The 21,946-nt window shown below is 31.6% G+C and overlaps 7 protein-coding genes across 7 annotated transcripts; 3 read left to right on the forward strand and 4 right to left on the reverse strand.

Annotated features, from left to right (window-relative positions):
* Positions 1-91: 91 nt before the first annotated feature.
* On the reverse strand, positions 92-1,348 carry GO595_002890 (STE family protein kinase; the record flags this gene model as incomplete). The annotated part of the gene is made up of 1 exon (XM_067915849.1): positions 92-1,348. One exon carries the CDS (start codon positions 1,346-1,348, stop codon positions 92-94), a length of 1,257 nt encoding a protein of 418 aa, XP_067776691.1.
* A 1,170-nt stretch (positions 1,349-2,518) lies between these two features.
* On the forward strand, positions 2,519-3,364 carry GO595_002891 (uncharacterized protein; the record flags this gene model as incomplete). The annotated part of the gene is made up of 1 exon (XM_067915850.1): positions 2,519-3,364. One exon carries the CDS (start codon positions 2,519-2,521, stop codon positions 3,362-3,364), a length of 846 nt encoding a protein of 281 aa, XP_067776692.1.
* An 811-nt stretch (positions 3,365-4,175) lies between these two features.
* GO595_002892 (uncharacterized protein) lies at positions 4,176-4,847 on the forward strand (the record flags this gene model as incomplete). The annotated part of the gene is made up of 1 exon (XM_067915851.1): positions 4,176-4,847. One exon carries the CDS (start codon positions 4,176-4,178, stop codon positions 4,845-4,847), a length of 672 nt encoding a protein of 223 aa, XP_067776693.1.
* Positions 4,848-8,766: 3,919 nt separating this feature from the next.
* GO595_002893 (calcium-translocating P-type ATPase, PMCA-type family protein) lies at positions 8,767-13,774 on the reverse strand (the record flags this gene model as incomplete). The annotated part of the gene is made up of 2 exons (XM_067915852.1): positions 8,767-11,589; positions 12,290-13,774. 2 exons carry the CDS (start codon positions 13,772-13,774, stop codon positions 8,767-8,769), a joined length of 4,308 nt encoding a protein of 1,435 aa, XP_067776694.1.
* A 339-nt stretch (positions 13,775-14,113) lies between these two features.
* GO595_002894 (S-layer protein) lies at positions 14,114-18,208 on the reverse strand (the record flags this gene model as incomplete). Its single annotated transcript, XM_067915853.1, has 1 exon — positions 14,114-18,208. One exon carries the CDS (start codon positions 18,206-18,208, stop codon positions 14,114-14,116), a length of 4,095 nt encoding a protein of 1,364 aa, XP_067776695.1.
* A 1,020-nt stretch (positions 18,209-19,228) lies between these two features.
* GO595_002895 (leucine-rich repeat protein) lies at positions 19,229-20,632 on the reverse strand (the record flags this gene model as incomplete). The annotated part of the gene is made up of 1 exon (XM_067915854.1): positions 19,229-20,632. The coding sequence occupies one exon, from the start codon at positions 20,630-20,632 to the stop codon at positions 19,229-19,231; it is 1,404 nt and encodes a 467-aa protein (XP_067776696.1).
* Positions 20,633-20,808: 176 nt separating this feature from the next.
* Positions 20,809-21,774, forward strand: GO595_002896 (origin recognition complex subunit 2; the record flags this gene model as incomplete). The annotated part of the gene is made up of 1 exon (XM_067915857.1): positions 20,809-21,774. One exon carries the CDS (start codon positions 20,809-20,811, stop codon positions 21,772-21,774), a length of 966 nt encoding a protein of 321 aa, XP_067776697.1.
* Between the last annotated feature and the right edge of the window lie 172 nt (positions 21,775-21,946).

The raw sequence follows: 21,946 nt of genomic DNA on the forward strand, positions 1-21,946 counted from the left end.
CAAATATTGAGAAAATAATATTTATTTTTTCTCACCATTTTCTATTTGTGTGATTTCATGTATTACTGTTAAAATATTATATCACAATCGATCACTTTTTACTTAATTGCTGTATTGTAGTTAATAAAGCTCTTATCTGTTTCTTAAATTGCTCGTTTTCTTTAGCTAACACGTCCACCTTCTTTTCCAAATCTTCTACTCTTTTCCTTAATTCATCATTTCCATTATTTTTGTCAGAACATTGATTTTGTAATTGAGAAGGTTCGTTTGATTGAGATTGATGTTGTAACTCATTATTTTGAGGTGGAGTAGTTTCGTGTGAACCTCTTCTTATTCTAAATCTTCCCATCTTTTCTACTGGTTGTTGATTCTTTTCTTCAACTCCATAATTCCATTTTGGTTGTGTCGGTGAAAGTGGTGGAACTTTCTTTGGGGTATTTTCCATTTGCAAAAGTTTATTATTTGCTGCACGTTGTTCTAATGGAGGGACTTTAGATAAAATCGTATCAATGATATATTGCTTTGATTGGGCTTTAGCTATAAATGGATGTTTCAACAATTCTTCTGCTGAAGGTCTACTTTCAGTTGAATGGTTTAAACATTTTCGTACAAATTCTTGAAATTCAGGAGTAAAACCTTCAGATGGAAGTTTTGGTGGTGGCGCATTGATAATTTGTTTGGTAATACGTAAGGGCGGAAGATTTGAATATGGCGCAACACCAGTCGCAAGTTCTATAGATGAAATACCTAATGACCATATATCAGCTTTCTCTGTATAGCCTATTTCGCCAAATACTTCAGGAGCCATATAACATGGCGTTCCAATGACTGTATATCTCGCGCGTTTTTTGCCTTGTTCAAGGAGACTTGCTGCAACTCCAAAATCTCCGATTTTAATAGAGCCATCTTCGCATATTAAAACATTACCAGGTTTAATATCGCGATGAACTTGCTTATTAGAGTGGACATATGCTAATGCTTCTAAGATACCTTTTAGAATCGTTGCAATTTGTACTTCATCTTTAAATCCTTCTGGAAAAGAAGACTTCATAATGTCAAGCACAGAGCCACCTGCGCAATATTCCATTAAAATGTAGAGAATTGATCCATTAATAAATGAGCCATAGTAATCTACAATACCGGGATTGTTACTGGTGGACCAAAACGCAACTTCACGACGTAATACATCGATTTCAATTTCGTTGATTTCAAGATCGATTTTCTTGATAGAAATAATTTTGCCATTCCCCAAGTACTTGGCCTTGTAAACACTAGACGTAGCACCACACCCAATTATGTCGAGGATTTGATATTGGGAAATGTCGAGCGGAAACGTGTTCAAGCTCATTTGACTAATTTAGAAGTTAAGAAACTGGGTGGTTATGAGATGTCATAAATATTTTCATTCAATTTTTGCAGTTATAATTTGTCGTTCTTTCAACCGTTGAAATCACTTAATATTGTTCGTATTGGGTTTTGTTTCATTCCTGTGACTTAATAAGCATTTGCTTTATATTTCGTTTGGTTTCGGAAATTGTATATCTGTGCATAATTAAAAGATAATAAATTTTAGATCTCATCAAATGTTTTTTATGAACTCTTAAATTCAGATACAGTTATATAACACATGTTAAAGCTTGATTTCATTTGGTAAAAATCTAATTCCTCATCTTAAATTTCAATAAAAATTATGAACAATGTGAAACCATCTTGTGAAATCAATCCACTCACTGTTATGAAATCAAAAATCCGTTTTATCATCCTTACAAAGTATTCACATCAACAATAATATCCAAATCCTCAATTTTTAGCCAACAAAAATGAAATGTTATCAGAGCAAAAGAAAAACATCTATAGATCATTTTGGGTTTGTTGGCCCACTAATTCTCATAGGCCGCCTCAGTGCACTCCACTTGGTCGGGTTATTCATAAATAAACAACTGTTTCATTTTTTCGTTACAGGCTAATAAATTTAGTTTTAACTTCCTATTCAGTTTATTCCATAGCACCCACACGTTAGAGTTGTGCCAGCGCTTTGTTTTTGGTGTTGAATTTGTTTGCATTCGAAATGCATTCAGATGATGAGTTATAACTCTAAAATGAAAATAAAAGTTTTAAAATAATGTGTGTATATGGTTTTGGCTTATTTTTGTTTTGTTAATACCAAAATATTAGAAAGAAAACGAAATATACACAATGAAATTATACTTGTATACAATATTAATGTTAACAATTTGATATTTCAAAATAATATATGGAAATTATTTTAATTATTTAATACAGCACTTATTATTGCATCAGAAAATGGTCGTACAGGAATAGATAAATGAAGAAGAAGGAAGTGATATTAATGCAAAAGTAATTGAGTTTTGAGACCTCACAACACTAACATTACTCCAAACTCAAAATATAAGCCTTCTGTCGAGATGTATACACCATTTTAAACAAGTTTTTACACACCTTTTTCCAGACCTAATGATTTTATCGTTGTTGGCCGTTTAGACCAAAATCTAGGAAAATGGAAAACAGAAAAATATGGGAACAAGAAATTCCTAACAATCAGACAGTATTCCTCGATTATGATGACGATATGGTTCTGACTGTAACTTCAGCAAAATTATCAAAAATTAATGATTCCCAATTAGAGCAACCGGCAATCCTCACAGCAAAAATCAAATCAGCCATTTTGGGTCCTTCTGATGGTGATGCCACACCAGAAGATAATGATGAATCGCATTTTTCATGTAAAGAAATAGAAATATGTTCATTAATACCAAAAACGAACGAACAAATAACAACCGAAATTACATTTTCTCCAATGGATATTGTTGAGTTGACTAACTCAAGTGATCATGATATTCTTCTTTCTGGTTTCATGGTACCAAATAACAATAAATTTTTTGAATCTGAAGAGGAGGAAGAAGAAAGTGAAGAATTGAAAAGCAAAAGACAGAAAGAAATGGATGATCTAATTAATGATCTTTCTGGAGACGAAACAACAATAAAAACCGAACAAACACCATTCGAACTTCTTGTACTACCAAACACAACAGCTTCACTATCATTTGAAGGGAAAGAGGACAAAGTTGCTTTTTTGATGTATGCAAAGATTCTCGATAAGACTATCCAAAAGAATGTAACTTTGTATGTAATAACAAAAGATGGAAGTGCTGAGAACAGCAAAAAAATACCAATTGCTTGTTTTTCTCCAAAAAATCTTAAAGGAAAAGAACTTGATTTTATTGTGCAAAAAGATAGCGGTGTTGCTCTCTTTGTTGATGGCCCATGTGGAGTCAAAGTCTCTGGTGTTTTTGATGATGCAGATTTCCATGATTCTGATGATTCTGATGATTCTGATGAATAAAAAAATTTTTTTTTCTTTTTCTGCGAACGTTTATTCCCAAAATTTTTCATATAAAAATGATCGGTTTGTTTTGAAACTGTTGGCCGGCCATTTAATGTCGGTTTGTTATTTTTTTTAATTGGAATACAAAACAAATCAAGTTTATCCTGCTGGACAATCTTTTTTAGAAGAAATAAATTCAGATATTGGCATTCTCAAAATAACTAGCAGTAATGCTAATCAAAAACATAAATTTTCATGTACTTTTCAAGAATTAACTGATTTTTGGAATGAGGAACATCAAATCAAAGAAGTAAAATGTAAACTACAAGAATTAGCAAAAGCATTATTATATCAAAATTTCGAATATAGGCCTGATTTTCATACATCAGGATTTGATCAAATAATTGTTCAAAATATTAGCAATAAAATATACGCGAAATTCTTTTTAAATATTGTTATGAAAATTTCATCCTTAAATTCAAAAAATTACATTCAAGATTTACTTAACTTAGATTTATTTAGCAATCTCTTTGACTGTTTTTTCAACATCGAAACAGACGATGATGACAAGGTTCCATATCAACAAACTGTTTTATACATTATCCGTAATATTTTAATTATATTTCCAGATACACTCCCAACAATTTGTGAATTTATTACTCAAAATATTACTTTTATTAGCGAACTATTCGGAGCCAATGAATCAATTCGCAAACCAATTTATCTTCTCTTTGATACCATGTTAGTTAAAAACACTCAATGCGATGTTAGTTTCCTCTACGAACCAATTTTAACAATTTTTAATGAGTACACTTCGGAAGACACAAAGATGTGTCTTAGTCTTGTTTATTGTGCACTTTCTTCAAATGGTTTCATCGACTATGCCCAAGAATCCCCTCTTTATCAAACATTAATTGAAATGGTTAAAAATGTTAGTTGCGAAGAGCTTTTAAAGCTTCTTGTAGCTATCTTCTATAAGTTAATTAAAGTCAATTTTGAAGTTGTTGAAGATCTTGTCCCACGTTTTATTGATCTCATAGGTAGCTCCTTCGAAAAAGTTAGCTTCGGAGCGACGCTCATAATAAAAAAGATATTAAAAGATGAACCTGATTGGGTTCAACAAGAAAAACATCATTATCTTGCTGATAACTTAATGAAGAAGATATCAGATTCTTCGTTCGAAAGAAAAAGAATGTATTTGAAATGTCTTTTGAGATTGTTAAGAATCGTGTCGAGAAATTTTCTCAAAGAATTAACAAATAAAAAATTGGTGGGCATGCTCATGGAATTTTTAGACTTTGGATATGACGCAGATTTGACTGATACAATTTTAGATCTTCTGAAATCACTCGTAAATATGGAATTTGAGGAGTGTGGAACATTGAACTTAATGGATGAAATAATGGAAAATGGTGGCGAAGATACGTTAAAACAGTTTCTAGATTGTGAAGACGAGGAAGCAGCTGAGTTAGCTACAAAACTACTAAATCTTGCTCAATAATAGTATCAATTTCATATATAAATAAAATATTTATATTATTAATGCAATTTATAGATTTCTTTACATCGATTTACAGTGATGATTTTTTCTTGCATACGATAAAATGTATCAATTTTTTATTTTTGATGAAAAGGATTATTATTTATTTTTAATAATTAATATAATTGGAATTTTCATTATAAAATAATGCAAAATTTACTTGATAGGGAAAATATTTTATTTTTAGCTGTCTCACTCAAACCCGATTGGATCAATTGAGTCACCAAATTCAATTAATTTATTCCATGAATGAAAATATAAAAATTTCATTTCTTCAACACCGATCTGGATAATATTTTATTAAATTTAAGTAGATTTATCAGAAAATATTAATGTGGTGGAAGTGGGATATGTCTTCTCAAATCTGATATCAAAGAAGATGCTTCATTTGCATGTTATCGAGAATTATAATAGAAACTAGCTGTGTTTCTATTGCATATAGATTTTTTTAAATTGTCAATATAATGAATCATTTAAACTATTTATAATTGGATCTAAATTTTGATAGTTTTCTTAAATCAAGTTTGTATGCTGAGCTTAAAGCAATTTAATTAATGGCCACCATCAACTTCGTCCAGCGCACAACCTAAAGTATGATTGTATTAACTCATACACTGGTACCAATGAGAAAGAACCAAGAGGTTTTGCCTATGATACGAATAGTTTTTTTATTTGACTATTATGAATCTGATTACATAAATATACAATGATACAAATCCATATGTATTAAAATTTGTGATAAAAAAATTAAATCATCATAATTAAGCGCGCTGATAGTTTTTTTATGCGTGGAACCAAGAAACATTGTTAGCACCTTTAGGGTAGCATTTGCAACGTATTGAACACTTTGTTTTACATCACAATAAAAATCTTATCTAATAAAAATTGTATTTTGGCTCCTTTTATTAAAAAATAACATTAAATCATCATAATTAAGCTATTGATTTTTTTTCCAATTTATTTTCCCATATAGGAATTTATCTTAAGTATAAAACATTATTGCGAACCTATATAAAAGTTTTTGACATTAGTGTCAATTCCTTTTTGTTCAAGAAGTAATTTAACGATTTCCTTGTGGCCATTTTCAAATGCGATTTTAAGTGCTGTTCTAAATATTTTAAATAATTTCCAAATATTGTTTTGAATTTTTAAAATATTAAAATCAATATTAAGTAAAATAAATTAATATCTTCAGCATTAATATCAATTCCTTTTTGTTCAAGAAGTAATTTAACTATTTTTATTTTACCTTTTTCAGTTGCTAAAATGAGTGCTGTATTAAATAATTTAAATAATTTCCAAATATTATTTTGAAATATCAAATTATTAAAATAAATTTTGAATAAAACAAATAAATATCTTTAGCATTAATATCAATTCCTTCTTGTTCAAGAAGTAATTTAACTATTTCTGTATGACCATTTGAAGATGCAATTATAAATGCTGTCTTAAATAATCTAAGTAATTTCCAAATATTAATTTGGAATCTCAAATTATTAAAATAAATATAAAATAAAACACATAAATATCTTGAATATTTAAATCAATTTCTTTTTGTTCAAGAAGTAATTTAACTATTTCTGTATTACCATTTGAAGATGCATGCATAAGTGCAGTCCAAAATAATTCAAATAATTCTTAAATATTATTTTGAAACATCTAATTCTTATAATAAATATCAAGCTAATAAAATTAATATCTCTATCATTAATATCAATTCCTTTTTGTTCAAGAAACAATTTCACTATTTCTGTATTACTACTGAAAGATGCCATTATTAATGCTGTATAAAATAATTTATATAAATTCCAAATATTATTTTGAAATAGGAAATTATTAAAATAAATATCAAATAAAACAAATAAATATTTTTAGCATTAATATCAATTCCTTTTTGTTCAAGAAGTAATTTAACTATTTCTATATAACCTTTCCAAGATGCTTCTATAAGTGCTGTATTAAATAATTTAAATAATTTCCAAATATTATTTTGAAATATCAAATTATTAAAATAAATTCTAAATAAAACAAATAAATATTTTTAGCATTAATATCAATTCCTTCTTGCTCTAAAATATATTTAACATATTCAATATTTCCGGAATAAGCTAAAATATTTTCTGTAATTCGATGAGTTTCAAGAAAATATTTTGTAAGATATATATTTTCTATTGTTGCTGATGCATTAATAATTTCATCATCAATTTTCATTCCTTTTTCAAGTAAAAACATAAAAATTTCATAATTATAATATAAAATACATATCTTTCCTAAATATTCTAAAGAATCAATTTCTTCGTTTTTGTTTTCATAAAGATAATGAAAGATATCATTTTGATGGAATTCAATTGCTGTTTTATATGGTTTTTCAAATGTTGAATGATTTTGCTCACACAAATGAACAATTTCAATATTTCCACCTGCAATTGCATATTTACCTGTGCTACTTACATTTGCACCATTTATAAGTAAATATTTAAAACATTTAATTGATCCGAAAAACGCTGCATAATCAATTAATGTAACATTTTCTTGATTAACAAAATCACATCTTTCATAAAGTGATGGTTCAATTATTTGGTTAAAATCAAAATTTGTTTGTGATGATATTTCTTGAAGTTTTTCTATTTCATCATTTCGAATTATTTTAGCAATTAGATTTGGATTAACTCCTTCTCTAATTAATTTCTTATGAAGTTCAAAACCATTTTTTGAAAGTTCTACATAGTTTGTCTTGAATTTCTTCTTGAAATAACTATAGTCCAATTTCTTAAAATCTTTTTTTGACATATAATGTACAAAATATACATCATTTGTGTTTCGAACAATTGCTGGATTAAGCAAATTATTTACAACCAATTCTTCAAGAAGATAATGTGATTCTTGTTTGTGTTTGTTCATAAGAAAACGTGTAAATATATCAAAAATGAATGATTCATTGAATTTTTTGTTGTTTTTTTCTAATATTTCAATTTCTTTGAGAAAAATAATATAAATATCAAATTCATTCATTCTTGTGATGACAATTGTGTATATTATTTGCAATATAAATGTATTAAAAAATATTGGATAAGTATTATCAAATTTGTTAATGATTGATTTTGCAGATTGAACAATATTTCCTTTATTTACATCTAATATTATATCTTTAATATATAAAAGTATTCCCATTTTATCATGAAATTCTTGAACTGGATTTTTTCCTACAAAATTTGGTGGTTCCATGTATAATTTATGTATGTCTTGAAAACTTATCAATACTTAACTTTTTGCTTGAAATGAGCTAAAAATCTGTTAATTTAATTGAATTTCTTGATAAAGTTCGCACTTTTAGTGAAATTATACTCATTTTCTCGATAATGTGTTGACAAAAAAAATTAAAATCACTTATAGCTTGTCACTAAACCCACAAAACATTTGTTATGCTTGAGGAAAAGTGACATTCAGTAGTACCCTGTAATAGAAATATGTTCATTTTTTCGACGATGAAGAATTATCAATAAATTTGATCTTCCCATATGTTTTTTTGTTGAGTTCGATATATTAAATCTCTTTTTGCTGGTAAGCAAAAAATCATATATGGCATGCCTAGATGCCTTAAACCTTCCTTTTGATTCAATCCTTGAGCTCAAACGTCAATTTACATTTATTGTGTTTCTCACAAGATTATCCACGACATATTCCTAACGAAACAATTATAACGAATGGAATCTCTTGAGCCAAAACATGAATCACATTCGCCACAACTTCAACGCCATTCACATATCAAATCAACAGAAGTTCCATATAAATAATGTTTAAGAATAAATAAGTAACTGCTTATGTATATACTATTTCGTCATTTTTTCCTTTATCTTTTCCTTTCTTCTTATTATCCTTCTTATCCGGTATATCGTCTGGTACGTCTGGAGCTCCACATCATAGACGGCGTCATACCTGTGTATCTTCTTCTCATTATTTCTCTCTTCTTTTCTCTATTTACGATTAATCTTTCGCTTGTGTCATCGTGTATTGGTATCAATCTCAAGATCGCTCCTACGATTAGTTCAGTCAATGCGAATCCGACTGAGTACAGCCATTGTTTCCAACCCAATCCGATGCAACCGAAGACGTCACCACCGAATTCCACCAAAATGACCTGCACGACAACAATTAGCACGAACAAACCCCAGAAGTATGGGTTAGAGAAGAATCCTTCGAAGAATGATTGCGATTGATCAGTTACGCGTGAGTTCAATAAGTTAAACACTTGGCAAAAGACAAATGTGTTCCATAAGAATGTGCTTTGTGCTTTGTCATTCGATGTATCTAATTCGAAGAACTTCTCAGCACCAAATAGCACAAGTAAACATAAACCTGTTTGCCATAATGCATGGACAATGATGTTACGATACATTAAGCGTGATATTAATGCACCACTTTCTCCATAGGGTGGTCGATCTAATAATGATTCGATTGGACCTTTAGTAGCTAATGCTAAAGCTCCAATAGAGTCCATAATTAATGAAACCCATAAAAGTTGGATAGCTCTAAATGGTGACCCTTGTAATATACATGAGCCGACAAATGAGATAATTAATGCACAAACATTAACTGTTAATTGGAATTGTAAGAAACTTCGGACATTATCATAGATACATCGCCCCCATTTTAATGCAGAGACAATACTATTAAAGTTATCATCTAATATAACTATATCAGAGGCCATCTTAGCTAACTCTGTACCACATTGTCCCATAGCTAATCCAACATTAGCTTTACGTGACGCAGTAGAATCATTTGAGCCATCACCTGTAACAGCAACAACTTCACCACATTCCATTAATAATGATACTAATCGATACTTATCAAGTGGGGAAGAACGTGCTAATACTTGTAACTTAGGTAATCGATCAATTAATTGTACCTTTGACATTGACGAGAATTCTTTTCCAAGCATTGCATGTCCATCTTCTGTTAAGATACCACATTGTCTTGCAATAGATACAGCTGTGTTAATATTATCACCTGTAACCATACGAACTAAAACACCAGCTTGTTTACATTGTTCGATAGCATGTGGTACTTCTGGTCTTAATGGATCTCGAATACCACAAACACCTATAACAATTAAATTACATTCAACATTAGCTGGATCATTCCAATCATCATCGAATTCAGTGCCTTCTAATTCACCATATGTAATTAACATTGTACGTAATTGATCATCTGCAAATTCATTAACACGTTGAATGATATCTTCTGATGTAACTTCATCTAATTCCTTAATTTCATTTGATAAATTAATATAATGTGTACATTTCTTAATTAATATTTCTGGTGCACCTTTAGCATATACTCTATATCCATTATCATGTGGTACTACTGATGACATTCTCTTACGTGTAGAATTAAAGTCATGTAATACTGCTGTTGGATGTAATTCTCGAATTTCTTTATAGTCATAACCTGCTTCTGTAATCATTTGTAATAATGCACATTCGGTACTTTTGCCGACATATGAAGGTTTGGTATCTCCTGGCTTAACAGTCATGTAAGCATTAGTATTACATGCAATCGAATCAGCCATTAAATTCATGACTTCTTTCGGTATACCATTAGCTGGATTATCATCGAAGTCTTGGCCATCCATATAAAACTTAACAACAGTCATCTTGTTCTGTGTAAGTGTACCTGTTTTATCCGAACAAATTGTTGTTGCACCACCCATAGTTTCACATGCAGACATATTACGTACGAAGTTATTATCACGCATCATCTTCTTCATAGAAAATCCTAATGAAATAACTACAGCTAATGGTAAACCTTCTGGAACAGCTCCAATGAATATAGTAAATGATACCATTAAATTATCCATTAATGACGTAAGGAATTTACGTTCCCATTTCTTACCAACAATGTTTCGAATCCATAAGATCAACAATACAACAAATGTTAAAATAGCACCAACAAGTCCCATGTAAGTGATCTTAACTGCAACGTCATCAAGTTTCTTCTCTAATGGTGTCTTCTCACCAGCAGAACTAATCTCATTAAGTTTCAACATAGTAATTCCACTTTGTGAATTCTTTCCAACTGCACATACTAAGATCATGGCATCACCAGAGTCTACAGCTGTGCCCGAAAACACAACTGGATTTTGTTCATTAACACGAATTGGAACACTTTCACCAGTGGTTTGGGAATTATCAACATAGAAGGCATGTCCTGAGATATAGATACCATCAACTGGAATCGCATCTCCGTTTTTAAGGGATAATATATCTCCAACTAAAATTTCTGTTGATAAAATTTGTTTTTCTTCGCCGGATCGAATGACATTAACAAGAAATTCATTCTTTAGACGACTTACTCCTATAAATGCTTTCTGTTGCGTATAGTTAATTTGTGCTGTAACACAACTGACAATTAAAGAACATAAAAGAATGGCAACAGGATCAATAAAATGAACCCAACCTTGATCATAACTAAATATGGCTGTAAGTACAATTGAAATAAGGGAAATGATTACAAGAATTTTCAACATTAAATCTTTGAATGTATAAAGGAAAAATCCACACCATGAACGAGTGGGTGGATCTGGTATAATATTTACACCCCACTTTTCTTTCCTTTCTTTATACCCTGAAGCTTCTTCTGTAGCCGAAATTCCGTTGTGAAGATCTGTCTGAAATTCATTAACAAGACCTTCGATGCCACCAAACTCAGCTAACTCAGAAGCATTCCCACGCTCGAAGAAATCAGCGAGGTGGTCGATTGTAATGCTTTTCATGCAAATGTTTTCTTCACATGGTTAAACGATAGGATACTGAGGTTAAACAGAAAAAGTTCAAAAAAGAAATTTTCTGACACGAATTCAATTAACGTTACATTATTGAGAAAGCAAAGGAGTTTCAACAAAAAGATGTTTTTGAAATCAGGAATAAAAATATCTCAATAACTTAACATGATCATGAAACAAAAATCGATCACTAAAAGTGCAAAACAATTTTTCAAATAACACCAACACCAAATAATAATAACCGGTTAGTTTGGGCTTATTTCATGCAAGAACAACATTGAATAATTTATTATCATGACTTAACGAACGTTTGAACATGTAAAAGTGACGTCATTCTAAGACCGTTACTATTCAACTAAAGCCGTCGGTGACTTCACGTCACATTGTCAAATTTTTTTATTTACAACAGCAACGTTCATCTGCTTCTCAAAAATTGTTAAGGCCATTCAAATTTCAATAAATCCAACGTCATTTGTTGGGTGAAATTCACTCATGATTATATCTCATTTACAGATTCAAAGTTATTACTTTATTGAAGTTTTATTATTCTTCAAAAGTAAAGGTCTCTTTCACCATTTTTGATTCTCTCTATTCTCTTCTTCGTTTCTTCTCTTCTTTTGACGTCTTCTATTTTGTTTATTTCTTTTTCTATCAGCTTCCATCCGATCTTCTTTGTTTCCGGCTTTGCATAATCGATCAAATACTCTGCCAATGTTTGCAATGCGTTTGGATGGCAGTGCTTATGGATTTCACCAGTCTTTGCCCATTTCATGAATGCCTCACCAGTTCTACCTAATCTATAGCAAGCAGTGCACCAACTTGGTACATATCCATCTTCCATAAGGCTCCTAACAATTTCATCCATAGATCTATGATCGTAAATGTTAAATTGTCCCTTAGATCCATCGTCACCTTTGTCGTTATAAGAACCAACTTCGGTACTTGAAGCTGCGCTGATTTGCGAGATACCGATCTTCAAAAGTTGGTCGCGCATTTCCTTGTTTTCGCGTGTTGAGATGATCATTCCAGTGTATGGAACAGCGCAACGTGTTACTGCAATGATCTTCTTGAAGTCTTCGTCACTAACAACGTGCGGTGGATTCTCTGATAATGGTGTACCTGTAGCTGGACGAATACGTGGGAATGATATTGTGTGTGGACCAGTTCCATAAGTTTTATCCAAGTGTTGTGAGTGCTGAAGCATTGCGAGAACTTCAAATCGATGATCGTAGAGACCGAATAAAGCGCCAATTCCGACATCGTCAATACCACCGAGTTGTGCGCGATCCATACACGTGATACGATAATCGTAGTCACTCTTTGGTCCGAATGGATGATATTTCTTGAAGGATTCGCGATGATATGTTTCTTGGAAAACTGTATATGTTCCTACACAACCTAATGATTTAAGACGTCGCATGTCAGAGACAGAAAGCGTTGGGATTTCGACGTTAATACGACGGATTTCGCCCGATTTACCTGTCTTGGTTTCAGATGCAGCTTTGACAGCGCTAAGGAATTGATCAAATGTGTACTCTGGTGACTCGCCTGTAAGCATCAGAATGCGCTTGTGCCCCATTCGCTCAAGAAAACGAACTTCTTCTTTGACTTCTTCGTTTGTAAGTTTGCTACGTTCGATTGAAGTGTTGCTTCCACGATAACCACAATATGTACATGAGCAATTGCAATAGTTGGCAACATAAAGTGGGGCAAAGAGAACTATACGGTTTCCATATATGTGATTCTTAATGTCGAAGGCTGTTTGATATAACTCATCAAGAGCAACGTGGTTGTCCGATGAGATGTTAAGAAGTGTTGCAGCTTCAGGAATAGTAAGCCCAAGCATGAACTCTTTATTTGATGCAGGTACATCTTTAAGTGTGGCACAATCCTTGGCTTTGGCAAGGATTTCACGAACGTAGCCAATATCCTTGGCACGGTCATTAGTTTCCACAATAGCTTTCATGATTTCATCTTCACGGATAATCGTGCTGGGATCTGGAAGTTTATGAGGTTCTTTCTCAGGTGACCACTTTGTCCCGGTTATGCATTGCTTAGAGATGTTACGCACAAGTGATGCTCTCAGTGATGAAACGCTGCTAAGCATTCAAATGAATGGCCTAAAATTTGAGAGCGATAAGTCACATCACATCACTTTCCGGCGCATTCAATTTGTGAAACAGTTAGAAATGAATGGTTTATAGATGATTATCTACGGTTTGCCGCGGAAGTACGATAACACAAATCATTTGAATTAATAATTTTATTGTCATTACTCAAAAAACATTTACAAATACTTTAGTTAAAGCCCTTTATAACGTTTAAAAGCTGTAAATACAATGCAAATGTTCAGTTACGAAAACAATAATTATCGCAAAGTAAACTATTCAAAAATTCGAGTGCGTCACTTTTAATCGCTGATTTAACAAAATAATACAATTCAGTTTTAGTCTTCAATTTTTGCATCATCAACAGATTCGGACGAACTAAAGTTCTTTCTATTCTTCTTAAAAACAGCGAAATACAAAACTGATCCAACGCCAACAGCGACGACAACAATCACTGCAATAACAATTCCTGCAATTGCACCGTCAGAGAGTGAAGATCCTTCTTTGCCATCATCTACGCCGCTATTAGTTCCTTCACTGTTTACATCACTTGCAACGTCACTTTTCACCTCACTTGCAACGTCACTTTTCACTTCACTTCCCTCTGGGTGAGATTCATCTTCATCTCCTTCGATAACACTTTTATCAACTTCTGAAGTGTGTTGACTTTGTTCAGGCTCTGGTTGAGCTGTAGGTGTAGTAGGTGGCTGTGGTATTGGGTTAACAGTGATTTCTTCATCTTCCACTGGTGCTGACTCAGGTATATTTGAGTCTATTGTTGTATCTTTAGATGTCACATAAATAGTTGTTTTATCTTTAGATGCAATTAATTTATAGTTACCTGAATTAGTTGTTTGCATTGATGACATTATCGTTTCGATGTTTTCTGCGCTTAATCCGGTAATGATTGCATGTGTTTCACCTTCATCATCACTTGTTAAAGTAGCGCTATCTATATTCAAGTCATATGTGAATGACTTTGGCACAAAAGTTCCATCGATAATTTTAATTAGTGGCCAATATACATTACGCGTAATTTTTACATCTGTTGTTGATTGTACATCGCAATTATTTAATGTAACATTTGAACCAGTCAAAGTTAAAGTCTTTGTAATTATCAATCCATTCATTGTATTTTCTACTTCATCAATAGTTACATCTAAACCTTTCGTATTAACTGCGTCAAGTGTTGATTCTGTATATATATTAATTTTATTATAAGAGCATGAAAAATTGGAATCTGATGAAATATCACATGTCGAAGTAGTGACATCTATACCAGCGATTTTGAAACTATCGAATACTCCCAAACCTAAAGATTTATGAGGAATTGGAATTATTTTAACTTTTGTTACATTAAAGAACGACGCCAATGAATAATATAAATAATTACATTCGAGTGTAATTTCCTTATAATTGTTAAATAATATGGGATTTCTATCATATGTATCCTCATCGTCATATAAGAACTTAATAGGTATAGTTTCCGTTCCTTCTTCTGGTTCAATTATAGTTAATTTGATTGTGGATGAAAGTCCATCGTCCATATAAAATGAATATGATGATGATGTACCTTTAGTTCTTAAGATTGGATTTGGCGCAGTTTGGATTTTTTGCGATGTCATAATAAATGTACCGGATGTATAATCTGATTCAGTGAACACTTTATATGAATTCGAGTTTTGGAATTTCGAAAATGCTGTTTCATCCCCTTTAAGACCCGGCGAAGGTATTATAATTTTTGAACTATCATAATTAAAATGACCGAAGTAAACAGACTGGAATTTATATGTAGTTAAACTATTGCTATGTATATTATCAGTTATAAAAAATGTCGGATTCCAATATGTATATGTGGATGGAATAGTTTCAACACCTTCGACTTTAAGTGATTTAAACTTAAAGTTGATTGATAATGAATAATAAAATATCGTTGCTCCTGTTGTATATATTTCACAATCATATGAACCTGATGGGAAATATTCGGCTTTAATATAATTCTTTTCATCATTTGAAGTTGAAACATAAACTTTAAGTTTATCTTTCTTTAATGTGTATTCCTTTAAATCCGAAAGATATGATAATGTAATAAATTCTTTTTCCATATTATAAGGTGTCGTAGCACCATTTACAACAAATATTGCTGTTTGAATAATTGGTACACATGTAACTTTTAATTGATCTTCATTAAAGATGGTATTAAAATAATATTTATAATCTCCATTTTTGATATATTTATGTGTAAATGTGGAACTAATTATTGGACCTTGATAAACAATGCCTCGAACTTGTATTGGTTCGGATGTTACTTTAAGGACATTAATAGTTAATGACTTCGGTTGAATATTAGTTAATAATTTACCCGAGTTAAATTGATATGGATTTTCGTCATTATTTGTTACTTCGATTGTAATATTAGAATTTTCTGGATGAAAGAAATCAACTGTAGTACCAACGCCAATTATAATATTACCTGTGATAGTATTCCCTTGTAAAATAATATTGTTTGTATAATCAAGACGAAGTTCTGATGTTAATGTAATTGGTTCTGCAATCTTAACATAAGCTCTAGTGTTTTCATTAGTTGTCTTGTAATTGATAAATTCAGTCGCTGAATATTTGGTTCCTGTACATTTACTTGAGTCTGTTTGATATATACAAATTTCTTCTTGTTGTTCAAGATCAAATAATTCAAATGAATAATCAAATAAAACTTTCCGATCATTTCGAATTACATAAACTTGAACATTAATCGTATGTCCAACTACACATTTATCAATTGATTTTTGTGTAAGTTGTATTGTAAGTATTCCAGGTAATCCATAATTACCTTTGTTAATATTCAAACTAACATAATCTAAAAGAGAATTATCATCTCGTGTAATATGTACTATAATTTGATCAACAGTCGTTGTTTCTTCATTAAAGATTGGATGATAAATCGACCATGACTCAGGTATTTCATTAACTGGAAATGGCCCTGCTGAAGGCCATGACGTGAAGTTATTTTCGTCGTATGGTGTCATACTAATTGTTTGATCATCTGACTTTCGATATTGTAATATTGTAATTGGTGGATATGATAATACATATGAACCTTTATCGACTTTAGTCGTAGGATAAAAACCAATTCCAACTTCTTTAAGATATGGATAAAATAACCAGCGTCTATGACTTAAGATACCTAAGTTATTATCACCTTGATCAGATATAAAGTTACGGATTCCTTCAAAACTGGACTCAAAGCCCATAGTTATTAAACTATTTGCTGCAACATATTTAAGTTTATCTTCTTCACCTCCACATGGAAATGTGACTATGGTATGTGCTATACTTCCATGTCGTGACATCGTACGAGCTGTTTCATCACATAACGAATTCATCGTTGCATCGTTTTGGATATCTGTGGATAAGCCAACAAGTTGTCGATAGAAATTGACGGCCCCAATTGCATTTGTAATGTCTTCTTCTAAATGTGTATATATGGCACATTCTTCAACACTGGTGGTACCATCGTAATTGGTGACATCGGAGGTCAGTTTGTTCGTCATAGAATCGGTATAAAGTTTTTTGATATCAGAAATTGAGCGACTTTGTAATCTGGGTACTCGAATGGTTTCTTGAACAGCTGGTGCAGTAGGCGCTGGTGTTGGCGTGGATGATGGAACTGGATATGGAGTCGGAATTTCTTCTTGGATTGTCTGAAGAAAATCAACTCGAGCTTGAACTCGCTTGGCAAGGTCTTCGGTACCTTCAATGGTGCTACTGGCGCCTTTGCTTTGCATGTAAATGGTTGCAGAGGGAATTGATGGACCCCAACGTGAACATTCTTCTGGATATTGTGAACAATCAAGTCGGCCAAAACCATAATCAACTGTATCTGGGAATAGTTCTTCACTAGAAACACGAAGCCATTCTGCTATGAAATTATTATCTTCTTCACATGTGGAATCATAAGTGATAAAAATTGGATATTCGTGGTTCATATAAAATGAATCTGTTGATGAAGGAATGAGTTGTTCCATAGGTGCTGTATCTAATGGATAATAGCCTAAATTTTCTTTAATTCGTTGACCAAATGCTGAAGCTGATTGTGAAAATTCTGCAGCATTTCCTTCATGAATAAGTTTTTCTCCCGTAGCAGAGAATAAAATATGTGATGGTGATCCTTTAATTTCATATTGTGAGCAAACTTCTGCATTCGCTATACACATAATACTGATAAATTGAACATAAGGATAAATTGTGGCAGCTTCTTCCCAATTATCTTGTGAAGTTTTTGCATAAATGCAACCTTCATTTTGGAATCGAAAATAAACAGGTCTGCCTTTTCCGATATAATTAGAATAATTATCCTTCGTTACTGTCAATAGCGTTGATGCAGGCGTGCATTGTTCTCTTTGATAAGCAGTGCAAATCAACAGAAAGAGCATTTTTGAAGTGAACGTTATGCATTCAATTATTTGTTTTCTGAGAAAAATTTGTGATAAATATTTATTTTTTATAAAAAGCTGTTCTAAAAGTAAATAAACTTTCGAATTCTTCGATGATTGCATACAAATATTTGATAACAAGTTTTGACAGAGGTTCCGGAACCGACCATTATTTCGATCAATTCGTTTTGAAAATTTGAATCGAAAAAACTTTTTCATATAAAATTATATTACATTATTGAATTTGCGTTCATTTTACGGTTTTTCGACGCTGGAACAACGAACAGCGTTAAAGATCAGATGAGAAAAAGTAACTTTTTGTGAGCTTTGTTTTATAAGCATTCATCTGAGATTCTAGATCTATGCTCCCAAGTGAAACTTGGCTAAATATTATTTGTGAAACATATATAGATTTAAAACTTAATTTAACGATAAAATATTTTATCTTCATATTCATTCTGTGCAATGGTATATAAATTTAGTTTCTATAATAATACTTGATGCGCATATTTTTACGAAATTATATTCAACAAATGGAACAAAAAAACATCATTTTCATAAAAATTGGTATCATTTCCTTTATGTTTAATAAGTACTTGAAAAATTGTAGTATAGCCTTCTCTTGATGTTTCAAATATTTGAAATAATTTTCATATAATCTTTTAAAAAAATAATATTAGAATCCGAATCAAATAAAGAGGTTTGGCCTTGTGTTAATTGATCAATTTTCGATACTAGTCTTTTTTTATCGATTTGTTATAGATTCCCAACAAAAATTCAAATGCTATCCATAAATCACCTTAGGGCTTAAGCGTCATGCATCCTATACAAACGATGTGAACCATTATTTTTCATCCATCTATCAAGCATTCGTAGATGTTAGATGACCAGAAATCACATAAAAAATTAATTTATCAGAAATAGGAAAATATCATTTTGGTGTTTAGTGTTTACCATTTTAATATGAATTATTAAAACCTAATATTATACTATGTTACTTTTCTTATTTATTTGATTAAATCATTTAATTTCTTCGTACATTGAATCATCAATTTCATCCAATGGGCGAATTCTTGGTTCGTTAGTTGGCATCTTGCAGTTCATCTTTGTGTATAAGAAGATGGCCAATACAGCTACAATCACAAACACAATAATAACTGCTGCGATTACTCCAGCATTGCTTTTTTGTGGTTCTTGGCTTGTTTCCGAGGAAGAGCTTTCCTGTGTTGTTGTTTCACCTGTGACTTCACTGGTGACTTCACTTGTTACTTGTGAACTTGCTTCTTCTGCTGATGAGCTTACGACTGGTGCAGGTTCATCGTGAAGACATTCTTCATATGTTCCAACAATAACTTCAACTCCAGCGAAGGTTTGGGCGTCATAACTGTTAGTAACATATACATTTTCAACGTTTGTGCTGTAGAATATGTTATCACTATCAGTTGGATCAATATTTCCTGTAAAGTATACGCAGTATAACTCAGTGCAACTAGCAAAGGCTGATGCACCAATGGAAGTAACGCCTTTACCAATGCGTATGGTGGTGAGTGAGTAACATGATTGGAATGCAGATGTATCAATTGTTTGAACTGAATCTTTTACCTCAAAAGTCTCTAATGAAGTACACTGTGAGAATGAGGAATGACCAATAAAAGTTACATCGTTACCATATGTGATTGTTTCAAGTGATCCGCATTGGAAGAATAAATAATCTGAAATAGATGTAATACCAGTACCAATTTCAACAGTGTTAAGGCTATCACAACCACAGAAGGTGTAAGTTCCAATGGATTCGATGGTGCTTGGAATTACAACTGATGTAATACCAATGCATTTTTGGAAAACGTTCGAACCAATTTTACGAACAGAGTTGGAAAAGGAAATTGTCTTGAGACGTGCGCAGTTGCAAAAAGCATAATTGCCAATTGAAGTGACATTATTTCCAAAAGAGATTGAATCTAATGATTGACATTCTTCAAATGCACGTTCGCCAATTATCTCGAGTGCTTCTGGTAATTCAATGTGATTTAATTGATTACAATTATAAAAAGCATAATCATTTATGGTTGTAATTTTTGCACCGAATTCAAAAGTTTTTAATCCTGTGCAACCAAAGAAAAGCCGGCTTTGAATGGTGTCAATGGTATCTGGAAGTGTTACTTCTTCTAACAAAAGACATTTTTGGAATGCATTAGTACCAATTAAAGCTACACCATCTTCAATAAAAACAGTTTTTAGTTTGCTGAACTCACTGAATGCATTTGATGAAATTTGCAAAACGCCATCTGATATTTGTAAATCTTCAATTGTATCCTTGAAATCTTTAACATCATCTGGTAAAATAGTATCCTCATTTATTACCATCAGCGAGGTGCCTGTTAATATATAATCACAAAAGCAGCGCCCGATGAAGAAAAGAAGCATTTAAAACTTTTTTAATAAAATAGAAACGATAACACACAAAAACGACGGTTATCAACTGACGTTCTTTGTACGACACAAAAATTTGTGTGAAAAGTGATCATCATCAATTTTGATAATTTTTATTTATGTCAATTATTTGACTAAAAATATGATATGCCGAAACCGTTATTGTTTCGATGGATATCGATCTTCTCCCAGACCCACGTGATTATGAAATATATTTTGCTCAAAGTCTTTCTAAGTCATCCGCAAAAGATGTGGAAGAAATTAGTCAAATTTCAGGTGCATTTGACAGAATTGCTGTATCTGTCGAATTAAATAACTTCGACCCAACAGAATTTATACCACTTTATCCTCAATGGTATCATATATTAACAAGGTTTTCTTTGTTGTTTTATGGACTTGGGTCTAAAATAGAATTAATGCATCATTTTGCAACAAATTTCCTTAATAAGTTTGGATTTGTTGTTGAAATTGATGGGTTCAGTGATCAGCCAAGGCTTTTACAATCAGCATTAAATTCTTTATGCGATTTTGCTCAAATTGGTTCTCATTCATTTAATGATCTTGAAGAATTTTTAAGAACAAACAACACCACTGCAACACTCATTATACATTCACTTGATTCATCAATTCTTTCTGAAGTTTCAGATCCAAAATCATTTTTACCTGATGCAGCAAACTCGGAATACTTCCATATTATTGCAACAATCGACAGAGTTCCTCTTCTCTCTTTATCTCTAATGTCAGACCTCAGATTTTATCCTATACAGGTTAAAACAGAGCGTCCTTATGTACAAGAAATCGGATTTTCCAAGTCACAAAAAACCGCCGCATCAAATGATTCAATTGAACGATACGTCGGTGTTCTTAAAACGCTTACGAATGTTGCAAATGGTATTTTCAAAGTTTTATTAAAGCATCAAATAAAAACAGGAGAAGGATTAACGCAGAATGAATGGTGCGAAAAAGCAACATCAGAACTTTGTGTAAAACTTCACACTGCATTCAAGATGCAAATTAACGAGTTTTTGGATCACAGACTTATCACTGATAAAAAAGGAAGTGAGTTCTTCACTATACCATTAAATAATGTTCAACTTCAAAATTTGTTATCAAAATTAGAAGAAGAATCATCTTAAAAATCTCATTTGTTAAATAAAGAATATTTAATTAATAATTTTTTTTCTTCATAAATTATTTAAACACATTTTATTTGCAAAGAGGAAATAAAAAACATTTTACTTCTCTTTCAAAAGCGCTTTTTAATATTTGAATCAAAATTCGGCCAGTAAAAAATGGGGTGTCCCAATT

The sequence above is a fragment of the Histomonas meleagridis genome (assembly GCF_020186115.1).
Source record: "Histomonas meleagridis strain 2922-C6/04-10x chromosome Unknown contig_20, whole genome shotgun sequence".
Taxonomy (NCBI): Eukaryota; Parabasalia; order Tritrichomonadida; family Dientamoebidae; genus Histomonas; species Histomonas meleagridis.